At 37.8% G+C, this 14,700-nt stretch overlaps 1 protein-coding gene across 45 annotated transcripts in view; it reads right to left on the bottom strand.

Moving 5' to 3' along the window:
• Positions 1-14,700, bottom strand: part of Ptprd (protein tyrosine phosphatase receptor type D) — a 2,219,644-nt gene that overhangs the window by 9,849 nt on the left and 2,195,095 nt on the right. For all 45 annotated transcript variants that reach the window (XM_041632294.1, XM_041632295.1, XM_041632298.1 and 42 more), the window contains 4 exons: positions 5,083-5,368; positions 4,495-4,673; positions 3,372-3,498; positions 2,224-2,349 (listed from right to left, as the gene is read on the bottom strand). In XM_041632294.1, the coding sequence (XP_041488228.1) occupies positions 2,224-2,349; positions 3,372-3,498; positions 4,495-4,673; positions 5,083-5,368 (718 nt within the window). The remainder of the gene's footprint in view (positions 1-2,223; positions 2,350-3,371; positions 3,499-4,494; positions 4,674-5,082; positions 5,369-14,700) is intronic.

The raw sequence follows: 14,700 nt of genomic DNA, 5'->3' as shown, positions 1-14,700 counted from the left end.
CCCCCCTTTATTTTGTCAGAGGTACCTTCCTGACTGTCTTCAGGAATTAGTTTACACAGACAACCCTAAAAGTGGATGAAAATAAGTCATATCTAAAGCAGGATAATTAAAAAATAGGTGACTATTTTTACTATAATGTTTACACAGTGACTCCCACGAGCACTAAATTAATGATAGATGTCTGAGGCACTTACTTTGCATTTCTATGAACTTCTTTTCTGAAGAGAATGTAGGACTTCTCTGAGCTCAAGAAGAACCATGTTAAGAAGATAAGGGCTTGAAGTACTTCAGATTCTTTGTGGGATTGTTTGAAGTACAAGAGCAGGAGGGACCCTTTGCTCATAGATACAGGAATTCCTGCTCTGACTCCCATGGGGAAGCACCACTGAACTCAAGTTCACTGGACTGATCTCACTTGAAGAGATGCTCCCAGTGGCTTTCTGCATCCTATTTTTGGGAGCTAATCCATCCTTCTAATATTCTTTTGGGCCCAGATGTGCCCATTTCTAAGATTTGTGGAGATAAAATCCCAGGCATATGGAAGAGAGGTGTCCAACTCAGGATGGCCACACCTCACGTACACTAGTGGAGCAGCGCAGATGCTTGAGAATGGAAGAGGATCACACCAGTTCACGAGAATACAGAGGAACGTGTATAGTTTCTGGGACTATTGCCAACTCCTAGATGTTTACTATGGAAGCTTGATTTGCTTTTACTGGGAAAGTTTCGGAGGGTATTGGGAAGAAAGTCAGAGAACTGGGCAATGCCGAATTGTCTTCTGAGTGTTCTGGAGATTTCATTTTTGACCATAGTCACTTTTGACCATAATGTCAAGAACAGGTCTTGTGCAGACACTTTCTATTTGAAGAAGAATCCACCTGCCTTTTAAAGTTTAGGTGGTTAACAATGCTATATTCTCACATGCCAACTGTGATCTCAGAGCCTGAGATGAGAAACATACGGGGAGCATATACAACAAAAGTCTGGCAGTTAACCACAGAGAGACTTTAAACTATATGAGCAAGTTTCGCTTAACTCTTTCTTGCTCAGTGTGATTAGGTTTAACTTGGAGCTAGGGAAATGTGTTCCCTATAGGTTAAAGCCACGTTTTCCTTTTTATTATCAGAAATAGCTAAGAAATTTATGTTCAAGGAACTTATGAGTTTGGCTCATACATAAGAAATAGGGGAAAGCATCAGGGCCTCCTTACAAGGACAAGTTAAAAAAATGAGATATTAGAACATAATAGCTTCCTTGATGTGGCCACATTCAGAGTAATTAATACATTATAATTCCTGGGATTATCGAGACTATTACCTGAGCCAAACCTTCTGTGAATCATGTTCTCTCTGTCTCTGTTTCTCTCTCTCTCCCTGTAACAGCCAGGGCTAGGTTTCAGGGATTAGCAGGCAAACATGAGCTGAGAGAAAGCTGCTTTTCCCCAAAACAAAAACAATGGATCAAGTATACACTGTCCCCTCGTGTTGTAGTTAACCCACCCATGATGACAGTTCCAAAAATAAAACAGGGCTTTACGCCGACCTGGTCTCCCCTAAGATGTGTTTGTAATCAGAGTCTGTGAAATTCTTACAGCAAATATATTAAAGTTTGTGCCTAAAGTCTCTTACATCAGGGCTGAACCTTGGACTCAGCAATCTTTGCAGAAAATGCAGAATGAAAATTAGCCAACAAGGGTTGTCAGTTCACAGTTCTCATGGACAGACACATTAGCACATGGAGGAATAAACCATGCCAGCAAGCAAATTAGAATGTGCAAAGCCTGTCAGAGCCTTCGAAAGAATGCCATTTGCTCCACAGTTTGAAAGTCAGACCAAATTAACCTACAAGCCTGTATGACCTCAAGGGCTGCACAAACAACAACATATTTACAGCCCGGAGTAATGAAGAAATCAAAACTCTCCAATGAGAATGTGCTGAGGAGGTGATCTTAAGTGCAGCCAACCAATCAGTAAATGCTGCCCAACACCAGCGCTCTGAGCCAGTCCCCACAGCTGGGCGTCCAGGTGTGACATTTGAAGGGAAGCCAACCCTGGGTTTATGAGAACACTTACCAGACAGAGGCAAAGTTAGAAATTCTTTTCCTTTAAAGTCATCCAGAATGGCTGATTTCTTTTCCTTTGGAGAATGGTTATTTGGCAAACGTTTCTCTCAGAGAAGGTACACGTAACCCTCATTTCTAGCAAATGGAGGAGTTGAACTTACCCTGGCATCTGTGACCTTGAATTCCCTTAGGATATACTGAGGCATGTTGTACTCAGCCATTGGATCTACAACAAAATATTGGTACCTCGCAGATCGTTCTGCTGGCCAGTACTGGTGACATTTCTCCTAAAAGGAAAGATTAATATTAAACTCCATAACGTACAAACGAAGATCTGTCTATCTATATTTGTTCTCCTGTTAATGAAGTTCTAAAATCAGGGCAGTTTCAATTACACATACCTATTTTTTTTGTACCTCTATCTGGTGTAATTTTTCCCCCGCAAAAAGCCCAGTACAGAGTCTGGCAAATCATAGCTACGTATTAAACACCAGCTGAACTGCGTGTTTCAATTGGGTGATTATCTCATGTCTATGGATTATGTAAATGATTACATAAGTCCTTCGGCAATGCTATCCATTTTGGTCCTGTATTACATCAGCACATTCGTTTTATACCACTGTGTTTTGTAATTAGGAAATCACCAAGGATGAAGCAGAAAGAAACCTCTGCACTGATCCTGTTCATTCTTAGTTGACACCCGAGGAGCTTGGGGTCCCGTGAGTTCCGGTGACTTGTGTTGTTAGCTTTGCATATTCAGCAGTCAAATTAAGACAAGTCAGATAACTTCTTGGCCTTATATATTTTTGCTTTCTAAATCAGCTCTAAAAGCTGGGTTTTAGCCATAAGTCTATTGTGTAATTTACAAAAAGAAGAGAAAGGATGAGACTATCTCAAACAGCACAGCTAACATGCTTTCAAATGCTGTACCGGGTGGCAGGCTTTCAAATTTCTTTGATGTTACTTTATTTGTACTTCAGAATAGTTATTCTTAAAAAACAGATTTGCTATTATAACTCTTGATATATCATGTAGCTTTCTAGCACCATGCTCAATGGTTGACCAAGAAATGAAAGTCATGAATTTAAATTTTTTTATATGGGGAACTGATGGCCCATTTTGTCATAAAATTCTAACCTATTCAGGCAAAAGGTAATAAGCATTTGCTGAGGGCCCAACATAAGTCAGCGGCACTGAGTGACTTATTAGCCTCTTCCATTGCATGCCACTGTAATAGAGTACTGAGTATTTCCAAAGCACGTAAATGAATGAGCTTGATGCCATTTTCCAAATAGGGCAACATACTTACTCTGCCCATTTCTCTCAGCTTGGTGAGCATCACAACAATGGTGGAGTTGTGTTCCCAAAGCATGCGCCAAAAGTCTTCAGTGGTCTCTGCTAAGGGCCCCTGGGTAGCAATGTAGGCTTTCTGTTGTCTAAATAGAGAGAATTAAAAGAAAACATTAAAATACTTTGAGGACATGCACAAATTGATTTGTAAATTGTTAACACCAGTCCTATATATATTATTAATTCAATTGCAGGGGTTCCCATTAGGATACATAATCAATAAGATCATTTAGTACATGGTGGGGACTTTGCAAAATCAATTGTGTTGTTAATATTATTATGTATGTCTTTATCGCTGTTATTAAATTTTAGTGCCATGCTAATAGGTTAATTTCATGTGTTATCCAAATCACTTCAATGATGAATGGTATGACTTCATTTTCAAGAAACAAAGCTCATTTTATCTATTAAACTTATAAAAAAAATGGTCTAAAATAGCTGCTTTATCAACTTCCAGATCTAAATGGTTTCTGAAAGACTAGGTTCGAAGGTCAGATTCAAAGAAACAACAACGAGAGGCTGAGGAGATGATTCAGGCACTAAAGTATCTGCCATTCGGATCCTCAGCACTCATATAAAGTGTTGGGTGTTTTGTGTGTGTGTGTGTGTGTGTGTGTGTGTGTGTGTGTGTGTGTAACAGATGGATCACTAGATCTCATTAGACAGCCGGTTAAGCTGAAGGGATGAGCTCTCGTTTCAATGAGAGATCCTTTATCAAAACATAACCTGGAACACAGCTGAGGAAGACATGCAATGCTGATCTTTGCTATCCAAAGGCACACAACCCCCCAACACACTCACACTGGTATAAACATGCACATATGCCACGCCCACCCACATGTACACAGCCATATAAGTGTGTCATACAAGTACACTTCCCCATCCTTACATGCAAGAGAAACGTGGTTACTATTGCTTAATTCTAACTAAAATCAAAGAAAAATAAGCCACCCCAAGAATTGAATGATGATCTATTCAGAAAGAAAATCGCTTTGAATTGAGATGAAAATCTTTGTGGTTATAAATCTAGGGCACATGCAAATACCAAGGCTTTGGATTGTCAGGGGAGCAAGGGTAGACACCTGTATCCATCAAGAAAACTGGCATTGATGTAATCAGAGCCTTCTACTCCTCGGATAGGCTGCAGGCACACCCTTGTGGATTCATATGGCATAATATTAACAAGGCGGTTTTTGAATTTATTACATGGAAGATTGGCACTGATGAATCTTGAGGTGTGAGCTTTTGAGCTGGCTAGACGCTGTTGAATTTAAAAAGAAAAAAAGCACAAAGATAATATTACCCAATGGTTTGAATGCAATGAACCTAATATGACCTTTTTAGATATCAATCTTCTCTTTACTTGATAGTAAATATTCATAGTGTACTTCCATTTAGCTAATTATTCCACATAACCTACTGAATATTGTAAACATTGCATTTTGAGAACATGATTTCTGAATTTATATTAGGACACCAAGGGCCCCTGATAGTTGAGGGAACAAAAAATAGAGGAGAAAAAAAAAGAGAAGAAAGTGTTTTATAATCTGAGACTAAAGCAGAAGAAAAATGAAACTTGTACTTCAAAATTTGCAAGGTAAGAAAGTGAAACCTATTTCAAAGACAAAATAACTTGCTAGTGAGTAACCACATCACAGCCAATGTCGTACCTTAAATTCGAGCTCCATTCCGGTGACATTCTCCCCTGTTTCTATTTGTGTCAGCTTCTGAATGTAGGCATACAAGTTTCTAGCTGGCACTTCGGTATTTCCACATGTCACTGCTTCTAACAGCGCATCATGGATAAAGATGTACTGGTCCTCTGTTTGCACCATGTAATTCCTCTGGGCTCTCATTAAAGTTACATGGCCATAAATATCTACAGTTTTTTCATGCTTTATTCTTTCTAACATGGCATCTATTACAATGAAACAGCCAGTCCGGCCAACACCCGCACTATAAGACAAACAGAGGGGGAAAAGCCCACATGAATTTAGCAAGAAGTTAACATACAAAAACGTCATATCATTTTGTTAACCAAATTTCAAACCTATAAATTCAACTCAGATTGCTATTACATGGATTTTCAACTACTCTCAAGTAAAACATATTAAAGCACCAATTACTGATACATATACACATATATATGTACACATATACAAAATAATGAGTAAGGCTCATTTCATTTCATAATATAGAAATCCTCAATCCATAGTTACAGCCATATCAAACAATATAATGTTATGTCACCTAACATAAGTATTATCATTATTATTTCAAATTTTTATTATACATTCTGACCGTAGCCCCCTCTTCTTAAATTCATGCTCCCCAGTATTCAATCAGAAAGGGGCAGACCTCCCATGGGCAGCAAAGTGTTATGGTTTTAGCCAACCAGCATGGCTGCCACTTCCGGGTTCTAGGGCCACGCATGTGCCAACAATGCCACCCCAGGGACCTTAAAAGGCCCTGTGTGACCCACATGCGGCATGGGTACATCACCTATGTCTGACACAGCTACGTAAACCCTTGTGTGAGCTCTGTCGTCTGTGTATGACGTAGCTACATCATCACCCTGTGCACACGCGATAGGCAGCCTTTAAAAGCTGGATGCACCATCTTCAGCCCTCTCTTTCTGCACCCGACTTCCCCAGACCTGTACACGTCTCCTCCAATAAACTCCTAAGCTGGTTGTTGTGTGTTTCGTGCTTCCTTCTCACTCACACTAGGTAATTTCACAAAGTATGGCTTATCAAGCTGCTGCAAGACCAAGCACCTCCCCAAAGATAAAACATTAATTATGCTGTCTAGATTCAAAATATTTTTTAAATTGTTGTTCAGTATCTAACTAGATAGTCACATGTTACAGCTCATGTCTGTAACCCTAAAATTTGAGAGGTGGAGGCAGGAAGATCAGGATTTGAGTCTAGTCTAGTAAGTTTGAGGCTAACCTGGGAGATAAATAAAATCCTGTTTCAAAAACAAGAACAAAAATATCTAATTAGGCTTTTAGACAAAGAAATTTTAGTCTATTTTTTATTGAAAAATAAAAACAAAAAAACGTGTCTACTAAATAACTCAAGCATGTCTTATTGTAAAATTCTGTAGGGAAGTTTTAAAACTAGTCTAGTGGGATATGTTGAATTAACATATGAAAGTGTTGCACAATAAAAATAATGCAGGGTAGTATTAAGAGAAATTCTTAATAAATAACAGTCAATTGAGAGTATGTGTTCCTTATTTTATTTTCTTTCAATGTACTTCAAGATTCTCAGTGAAATTCAGGTCTTCAGTATGGAAAAATAAAGGCCTCAAATTTGTTATACAAAGAGAGTAAAGGTAATTTTTAAACCCCGTTATGTGTGGACTTACAGATCAGCGTTCCAGCTGGACTAAAAGAAAAGGACATGAAAGAGACAATCCATAATGGGCTGGCAAGGTCTGCTGCTCCAAGGAGGCAGGCTCATTTAAGGAACTGGCTTAGAGAGGCAGGAGCTTAAAACACTGAGCATCCTCTAGTAAGAAGAAGGATACTAAGAAAATAGCACACCTTTGTTCCTGCAGTGTCAAGGTAAGCCTTGTGTTTCCTTTGATCTCATCCTTCAAGATGAGCACATTTATGTGTTCAGAATGGATCACTGGAAAACGCCTTACTCCTTTAGATTATACTTATTTGCCTCACAGCAAATATACATTCCGTAGGCAGAGATACATATTACCAGTGTGGAATATGTTCTAGTTTGTTTTCTCTTGCTCTAATAAATACTATGATCAAAGTCAACCTGGAGGAAGGGTTTACTCTAACTAGTGGCTTACAGTCCATCATTGAGGGAAGCCAAGACAGGACCACAAAGTGAGGGTTTAAAGCAAAAACTGATGGAGGAATTTTGCATACTTGCCTGACTCCAGGCTTTCTTATACAGCTCAAGCCCACCTGCCTTTGAGATAGTACTGCCCAAAGTGTGCTGGGCCCTCTTACATCAATTAGGATCAAGAAAAATGCCCTGCAAATATGCCAACAGGCTATCTGGTAGAAACAGTACTTCAACTGAGGACCCTTCTTCTACCATGTGATTAAGCTGACAAACCAGAGTAGTAAATGGTCTTCTTCACTTATGACATGCCACTGTCTGTTGTCACCTCTATATTTGTTTTTATTTACTTGTCTGTCTAACTGCAAATATATCTCTTTAGTCAATTAACAATCAGGTATTTTGATAAGTCAGGTAGGGGATATGACAATATAACTTCCTTCTTATCATTAAAGATTCTGAAGCCAATCCAAGAATGTAATGATTTGCATAACAATGAGTTACAACAAAATAAAGGACTGTTGGTATGGATTAGAAATGGGATTTGAAAGATAAAAAATTGAAGTGATGGACCAACAAGAGAAAAAATGACTTTTAAATCACACTGCTGCCACTCGGAGATACATGTGAAATTTTTTATAGATCTATACTGACTAAAGGATCTATATAAGTAATCTGCCAAAAAAAACTACACAACAGATGAGTTTAATAAACACCTTGGCTAGTCTCAAATGAACTGGCAGTTTCTCTAGTGTCAATGTGGCTGCAAGGTAATAAAACAGCATTAAAAAATACTTGATTTAATTACTAATCACTGCAGATCAAATCTACCTTCCAAACAGAAACCTATTATTTGTAGACTATACAAATTTTACATAATCACTAATTTAAAATTGCTTATAGCTTTTTGTCCCATACCAAAGGCCCCTAGATTCTAAGACTCTTAATCTTTAAGCTCACAAACTAATATGACATTGATAGATCCTACAAAAAGCCTTTGGGGAATGAAGAATGCAATATTTTTTTCCTTCTAATTTGGCACAGTTTCTAATGAATACTGGTATATGAAGCTTCCTTAATGCAAAATACACTATGAGTCTATCCAAGACTATATATCAAGTTGACTATAGCTATGGCAGGGGCATTTTCTTAAAACCTCACCTGGCACCGTTTAAATGTCTAGATGACACAGTGTTCTATAGTGTTACAGAAAAAGGTGCTGCAGAAAGGTGCTCAGTCGTAGGAGACTGAGAGAAATAATTCCAGCTCTAAAGAGTTCAAAGCTTTTCATAGTAATAACCCCCCCCCCCCAAAGAAAGGGAAACAAATCCAGTATGTACCTGAGACTAAAATAACAAATTTTGAGAAGGGACAAAAGGCAGGCTTTTACTTGAATAATATATATTTTCACTCAAAGCACAGCAAACTGTTCACTGGTTATTCTTGTTGATCATAGTGAAAGAAAGAGAGGCATGGGCCTCTTTAGAACTTAGAACTTCTCATTTTTCTGGGGTAGTCCATTTCAGGTTCAAGGATTAGATATATGCCCATCTTAAAGCAAGCCTAAAAAAATAAGGTACTTTTCCAGGTCCCAATGTGACCCTGAGAATGTCAGGTTTTATTTATTTTCAGTTTTATTGTATCTAATAATGATAATAGCTTCAGCCAATTAATGAATCTAATTATCCAGTAAGTCTTAAGGCTGAATTAAACTTACCAAGGTTTCTGAAAACAGAGGAAGAGACAGTTCTTTTATAAGTACATTTTTCAGTTCTATCTCTAAAGACAACAAGGACATGAACGACAAAATTCTCGGGAAATTGTGAAAGTCTTTCTTATATTACTTTTTTATTTAGCCTTTAAAACCTTGCTTTAATCTACTTCCTCCGATTGTTCTAGATTCTCTCTGTATTTCCAGCTAATAATACCTCATGTTCAAGCAACTTACTGCTTTCACATATACCATGACAAATGAAATGTAAGCCAACAGCCTTTCCACCATAGGTCTGGGTGTCTCAGTTGCATATGATAGATGCTAGTTTCTTTAAATTAGCAACATTTGAGTCCTTTCCTGAAGCCACAGAGCTCATGGCAGGTGGTAGAGTTAAGACTCAAGTTTGTCTTTAATTTGACCTAGGCAACAACATACTGATTTTGATACAGGCCACTCCTCCATAATAACCCTTATTAGTATGTGGCTATGCCTTAGTCGGTTTCTTTGAGACACGTTCTTGGCTTGTAAGAACGAGTTGAGGTAGTATGGGGAAGCATCTGATATTATACTGGGCTCGATGGTAGGAAAGGCATCTCTTAATTATCCAAAGTAAGACTCACCCCTCACATATAATATGAAACTTTTACTAAAGAAGAATTGTATCATGGTTTTGTGTAATGAGTCCACTGACTGGGAGGGTAGAATGCCTATCATATCAAATGCAAAAAAAAAAATGAATTATAAATGTCATCTGCCTAAATCTACAAAATCTCCTTTTGATTGTGTCTCAGTATTTGATCTACACCCTTTCAGGCAATCCTTCCAGAAATGACCTAATAGATATAACCAGAGGTATGCTCACAAGCTAGTCAAGTTGACAATCAAGATTGATCATTAAAATAGTATTTTGGTTTTAACCCCGTTTTCCTGGGTTGTCTTCTTTACAAACATTTCCCTGACTTGTGTGCCTCTGACAGCTCCACACAGGTTAACTACATTTCTAACCTTTCATCTTCCTCTCATTCCCATGTGTCTCTCATCAATGGTTCATGAATCCTAAGAGGGCAGCTCTTCCTTGAGCACAACGGAAGTAGTCCACATTCCAAGCCACCAGAACCTCACAGGAGCATGTGTGAGACTCATCAGCAACTTCTCCAAGTGGCTCATTTCTTGTAGCCTCTCTTGGACACTCAGGCACAGAGTTCCACAAGGAACTTCCTCTCGTTTCATCTTCTACCATGTACAGTAGTGAATCACATAGCACAATGCTGATTTTTATACCAACTTTGTATCTCTTCCTTAATTGGTGAGATGATTGTGGTAAAAGACAAATATTAACTTTTCATGATTTGTGCTTAAACAGAGGTATATTCTAAAGGCAACATTTAAAATACATTTTAATTCCTTATTAGAGTATATCCTTGAGGTAAATATATTCCATGATGATGTGTTCTTAGCATTTCTTCACAGTGGCTTCAGATTATCAGTGCTTGTAATATTCATACCTACAAAATATGAAACTGCTACCTTGCCTTCTAAAGAGTTGGTTGTTAGTACCATCAGCATATTAAATATCCATTGTATGGATTTCTTGTAATATTGTTGTTAAACTTATATTAGAATAATTGCATTTTAGATATTTACATTGCACTTTCTGAAGTGGTTCATCTATTCTGAGTTTGATATATATTAGTTGATTGGAATATGTCTTTAGAATTTAATATAGAATATGAATGAATATATTATTTCTGATGCCCCATGTATCTGACAACTTCTGTTTTTGTGTCTTTATTTTGGCCTTTACAAAAATCAGCTCCAGCTTTGCTTCTTACAATACAGGGCCTCTGGTACAATCTCTGTCTCAAGTATCAAGCATACTGCTCTATTTTGCCATTGTACCTTGACTAGGACATAAATCCATTTGGGTTTTGGCCATTAAAAGTAGTATTTGCCAGAAAAGTACCTATGGGTATTTTTTTTATCTTGGAGGCGCAAAATTTTAACTAAGTTTGGGCCCTAATTTCATGACAAAAAAATTCATGTCTCAAAGTACTTGATATTCAATATTTTCCCTCATCAAAAGCCTTGAGTCTTGAGTCTGCCTAATTCTAACTTATTGCTTATGGTGGTCTTTCCATTTTATAATTGCCATCTGCTAACAACAACCTTACTTATTATTCATCTCAACTTCTGTACCCCAGAGGAAAATTCCTTTTCCAGATTTGACTTCTGCAACAATAGGTTCTCTCTCTTCAGGCTGGGTTATGCCAGTTGATGATTAGATCAGCACAGGGGAAGGGACAATGGCTTCCTTGTCTCTTTGTATCCACAAATTTCACACTCCAGGTAATTCCCATGCCAGAGAAATTGAAGATGATCAACTTAAATTGCAAAGCCAAAGGATGCAAGAGTCAAAATATCAAACTTTTCCTAGAACACAAGTAACTTTCCCAAACCTCAACACAGGTCACTCCATTCAGGCATATTTCCAAAGTTAAAGCAAGCTGTTTAAGGGTCCCATGTGATGGCGACTACTTGAAGCCAGCTTTTCTTTCAGCTGCTAAAGAATGGCAATCCTTAGGCACCAGTCTACACCTCCCTACAAGAAACGGAACGCTGAAAACTCAGAGCTTTTACAACTGTGCCAGATGACTTCTGTTTGGATTTCTGAGTTCCCACAGTAGCACTTTCCTGCCTTCTCCAATTTACTCCATTTTTAGACGTCAATACCTGAGTGCAGTGCACCTCGCAAAATGAAGGATTGAGTTTTGAAAGCAAATGCATTTTTCTTTGATGCTGAACCTGCGTTACCCAACAGCAATGATAATGACGGAGCTCTATTTAGTGTTGTTTGTTTCTCATCATTTCAACAGCCTTCAACCTGAAACTCGAGAAGGACAGCAGAACTGATAAACTACCCTTATTTTTATCCGTTTTCTGTCGGAGTAGTTGCCAAGCACTGAGACAAATTTTTCTAAATATCTTTCAAAAAAGAAGCGCATCACCCTGTGCTTCAGGCTGAGGCCAGCACAATTCAGTACAGAACATCCAGCAAAAGGGAAGAAGACAGCACTTTTAAATCAAGCCCAGTGTTATGCTGGTCCCACTATGTTATTGCTGGAGTAAACTTAGCTTTTCTAAGTTATTTTTTGGTTGGACAATGATGCCATTAATGAGAATCAGAACACAAACTCCAGATTTCTTGTGACTTCTCTAGCAAACCCAATGATTATTAAACTTGAGCTCTTAAAACCAAACAATTTCTGCTGGTGATAACCACTGCAGTGTTTGTACATGGAAGGACTATGCAATCCATTAAACAAGCACGCCTAGCAGGAAATTGTTATTACTTCAATATCATCACTCATCCAGTTATAAGATTTGTTTTCAATTTCTAAAAACATGATTGAGTTAGTCCCATGAGTTGAAATATGCTTAATGTCCCATGCTGTGATACAGTAGTAATGTGCAAAATGAGGAATGCTAAGCGATGGAAGGGGACTACTTTGCACTAAAACCATTCTGGAGATGCGCTTAGGAGTTGGCTTTTCTGGCTAATTTAGTAGAGTTTTAATGCTGACCCTCAGCTGACACATCACTGCTCTGGCAAAGGACAGCAGAATTCAGAAACCTTAGAGTTCAGCGACTTGGATGAGAATACAGTAAAATGTAGCCAAAAGTTATTGCAAGCATTTTGTACATCCATCAGTTTGTAATTTGATGGGGAGTAAAATTTCAGCTATTAAGAATGGCATTTATGAACTACACGTTTATTTCAAAAGATATCTGTGGGAAGGGATGGGTTTTATGATCAGTTTTATAGCTGTAATCTGGTGACCATCCTAATAAAACTCTAAAGTATTTCTGATGAGGCTTCTGTTTTGAATCTCTTCTTTCGCTCATTTAAAATCAACACTTAGCTTAATTTGTCACTGTTATAGTCATGCCTAGGGCATTTAGGGCACTATGAAAATAGATCCAGTGATACTTTGCATTTCTAGTATCTCCTTCTCATTGGCTTATGAAGGAGACAGTGAAAATTCTTTAACATAACTATTTATCTGCTTGATTCACTTATACACATTATGAAAAAGAAACTACATATTTTTCTATGCTACTTAACAGAGACTGTATGCTACTTAATAGAGACTGTATGCCTAATTAATTTACTTGTTTTGAAAAGTAATTTTGAGCATTCATTAAAATTTAAAGTTCAGAAGTTCTTTTACTTTTGGACATTTGTTATGGAGTCTATATGTGCACACATACATATAGAATATTAAGAGACCAGAAGTGCCTAGGTAGTACTCATGTATGGAATTTGTAAAAGATCTAAATTGAAAAAAAAAAAAAGAATGAGCCTAAAAGAAGTAAAATCACTTGGGCCTAATCAGACATTTTGTTGTAAAACCAAGACTCAAACAGAAATCCTCCACAGACTGCAGCACGTCCCTTGTTGTATCCCAACCAAATTATTTATTTCTAACAAAGTGATGCTCATGATCATTGAGGAGGCAAGCAGTTTAACTAAGAACACCTGAACAGGGCACCACAGGTCTCACTAGACGAGACCAGACAGATCATACCATTAGACTTGTATGGAAACAGCTGAAACATCTCCATAGAGGTCCACCGAATAATGGCATGGAATAGTAAGAGTACTACATTTGCTTACATAGAGCTGCCTTTTGCAGTCGTTCAGGTCAGTTGTAATCTAACTTCTATTGGAAACTATCACACAATCTATGGCATGTATAACCTCCTCGCTTTACATAGAGCTTTACCATTGGAACATGAACACTATTACTTCTGACTCCAGTTAAAGACAGTCAAGTAGAAGTGTCACTTGGAGACACTAGGAAAATCTTCAAAATTTAGCATCTTTAACTATTTTGCTACCAGCATTTTCCTCTTTAAAAAGTACTAATATATTCATTTCAATATAAACAGTCTAGTGGGTTCTGAATGCTCTAAATTGGAGATCAGACTTCATAGCACCTCCCACCTTCCTCTTGGATTCTCAGTATCTGTAAGACCGTAAAAAACGAAGACTCAACACAATCCAGTGACCGACTGTTTCAGAGAGAGCTTGTATCTCTGTATCTGTCATCCTGACAACCTGCAGGATACTTTGTTTTGCTGCCCCTGGGGTCCTGGCATGACTCCAGGTGCTCAGAGATCTCTTAGTTACCCTGCATTACTCCTCTCAGTGCCCCGCCCAGCATTCCTAGCAAGGGCAAGAGATTAGACCAGGATGACATGACTATTTTGAGAGAGCTGAGAAGTGTCCAGGCTTAGGGTCCTCATCTACTGGAACTAGATGAGAGAAGACACTGGTTTTCATTGAATTCCAGTCAAGTTCAAGATCTATAGATTGCAAGAACTATTGGTGGTCTGAAACTAAAGTATTGTACTTATAATTGTCACTACTCATAAATAATGGTTTCTCAGCCTATTTAACATCTCAAAAAATGAACTATGTGTTTTTTAAAAGTAGTTTCCATATTGTCCTTATTTACTAGGTTACATATAGGTTATATATATAAGTTAATATAGCTGTATTTATGACATTTTATGACATGTTCTGTCTCCTTTAGATGCATATATAATCACTATTTACTGGAAATGAGAGTTACACTATTTAGAATAACAGACTATTTTGTAGATAAAAACAGCCAAGGTCAGCAGAATAATATCAGAGACATAACTGTCAAGAAATTGTGACACCAAAGAGGTGAAAGTTAATGTTGATCACTCAGTTC

Source organism: Microtus oregoni, unplaced genomic scaffold, assembly GCF_018167655.1.
Source record: "Microtus oregoni isolate MIOR12 unplaced genomic scaffold, Mior012 000041F_ref0000270, whole genome shotgun sequence".
In the NCBI taxonomy this organism is placed as follows: domain Eukaryota; kingdom Metazoa; phylum Chordata; class Mammalia; order Rodentia; family Cricetidae; genus Microtus; species Microtus oregoni.
This window is presented reverse-complemented; position numbering and strand designations above follow the sequence as displayed.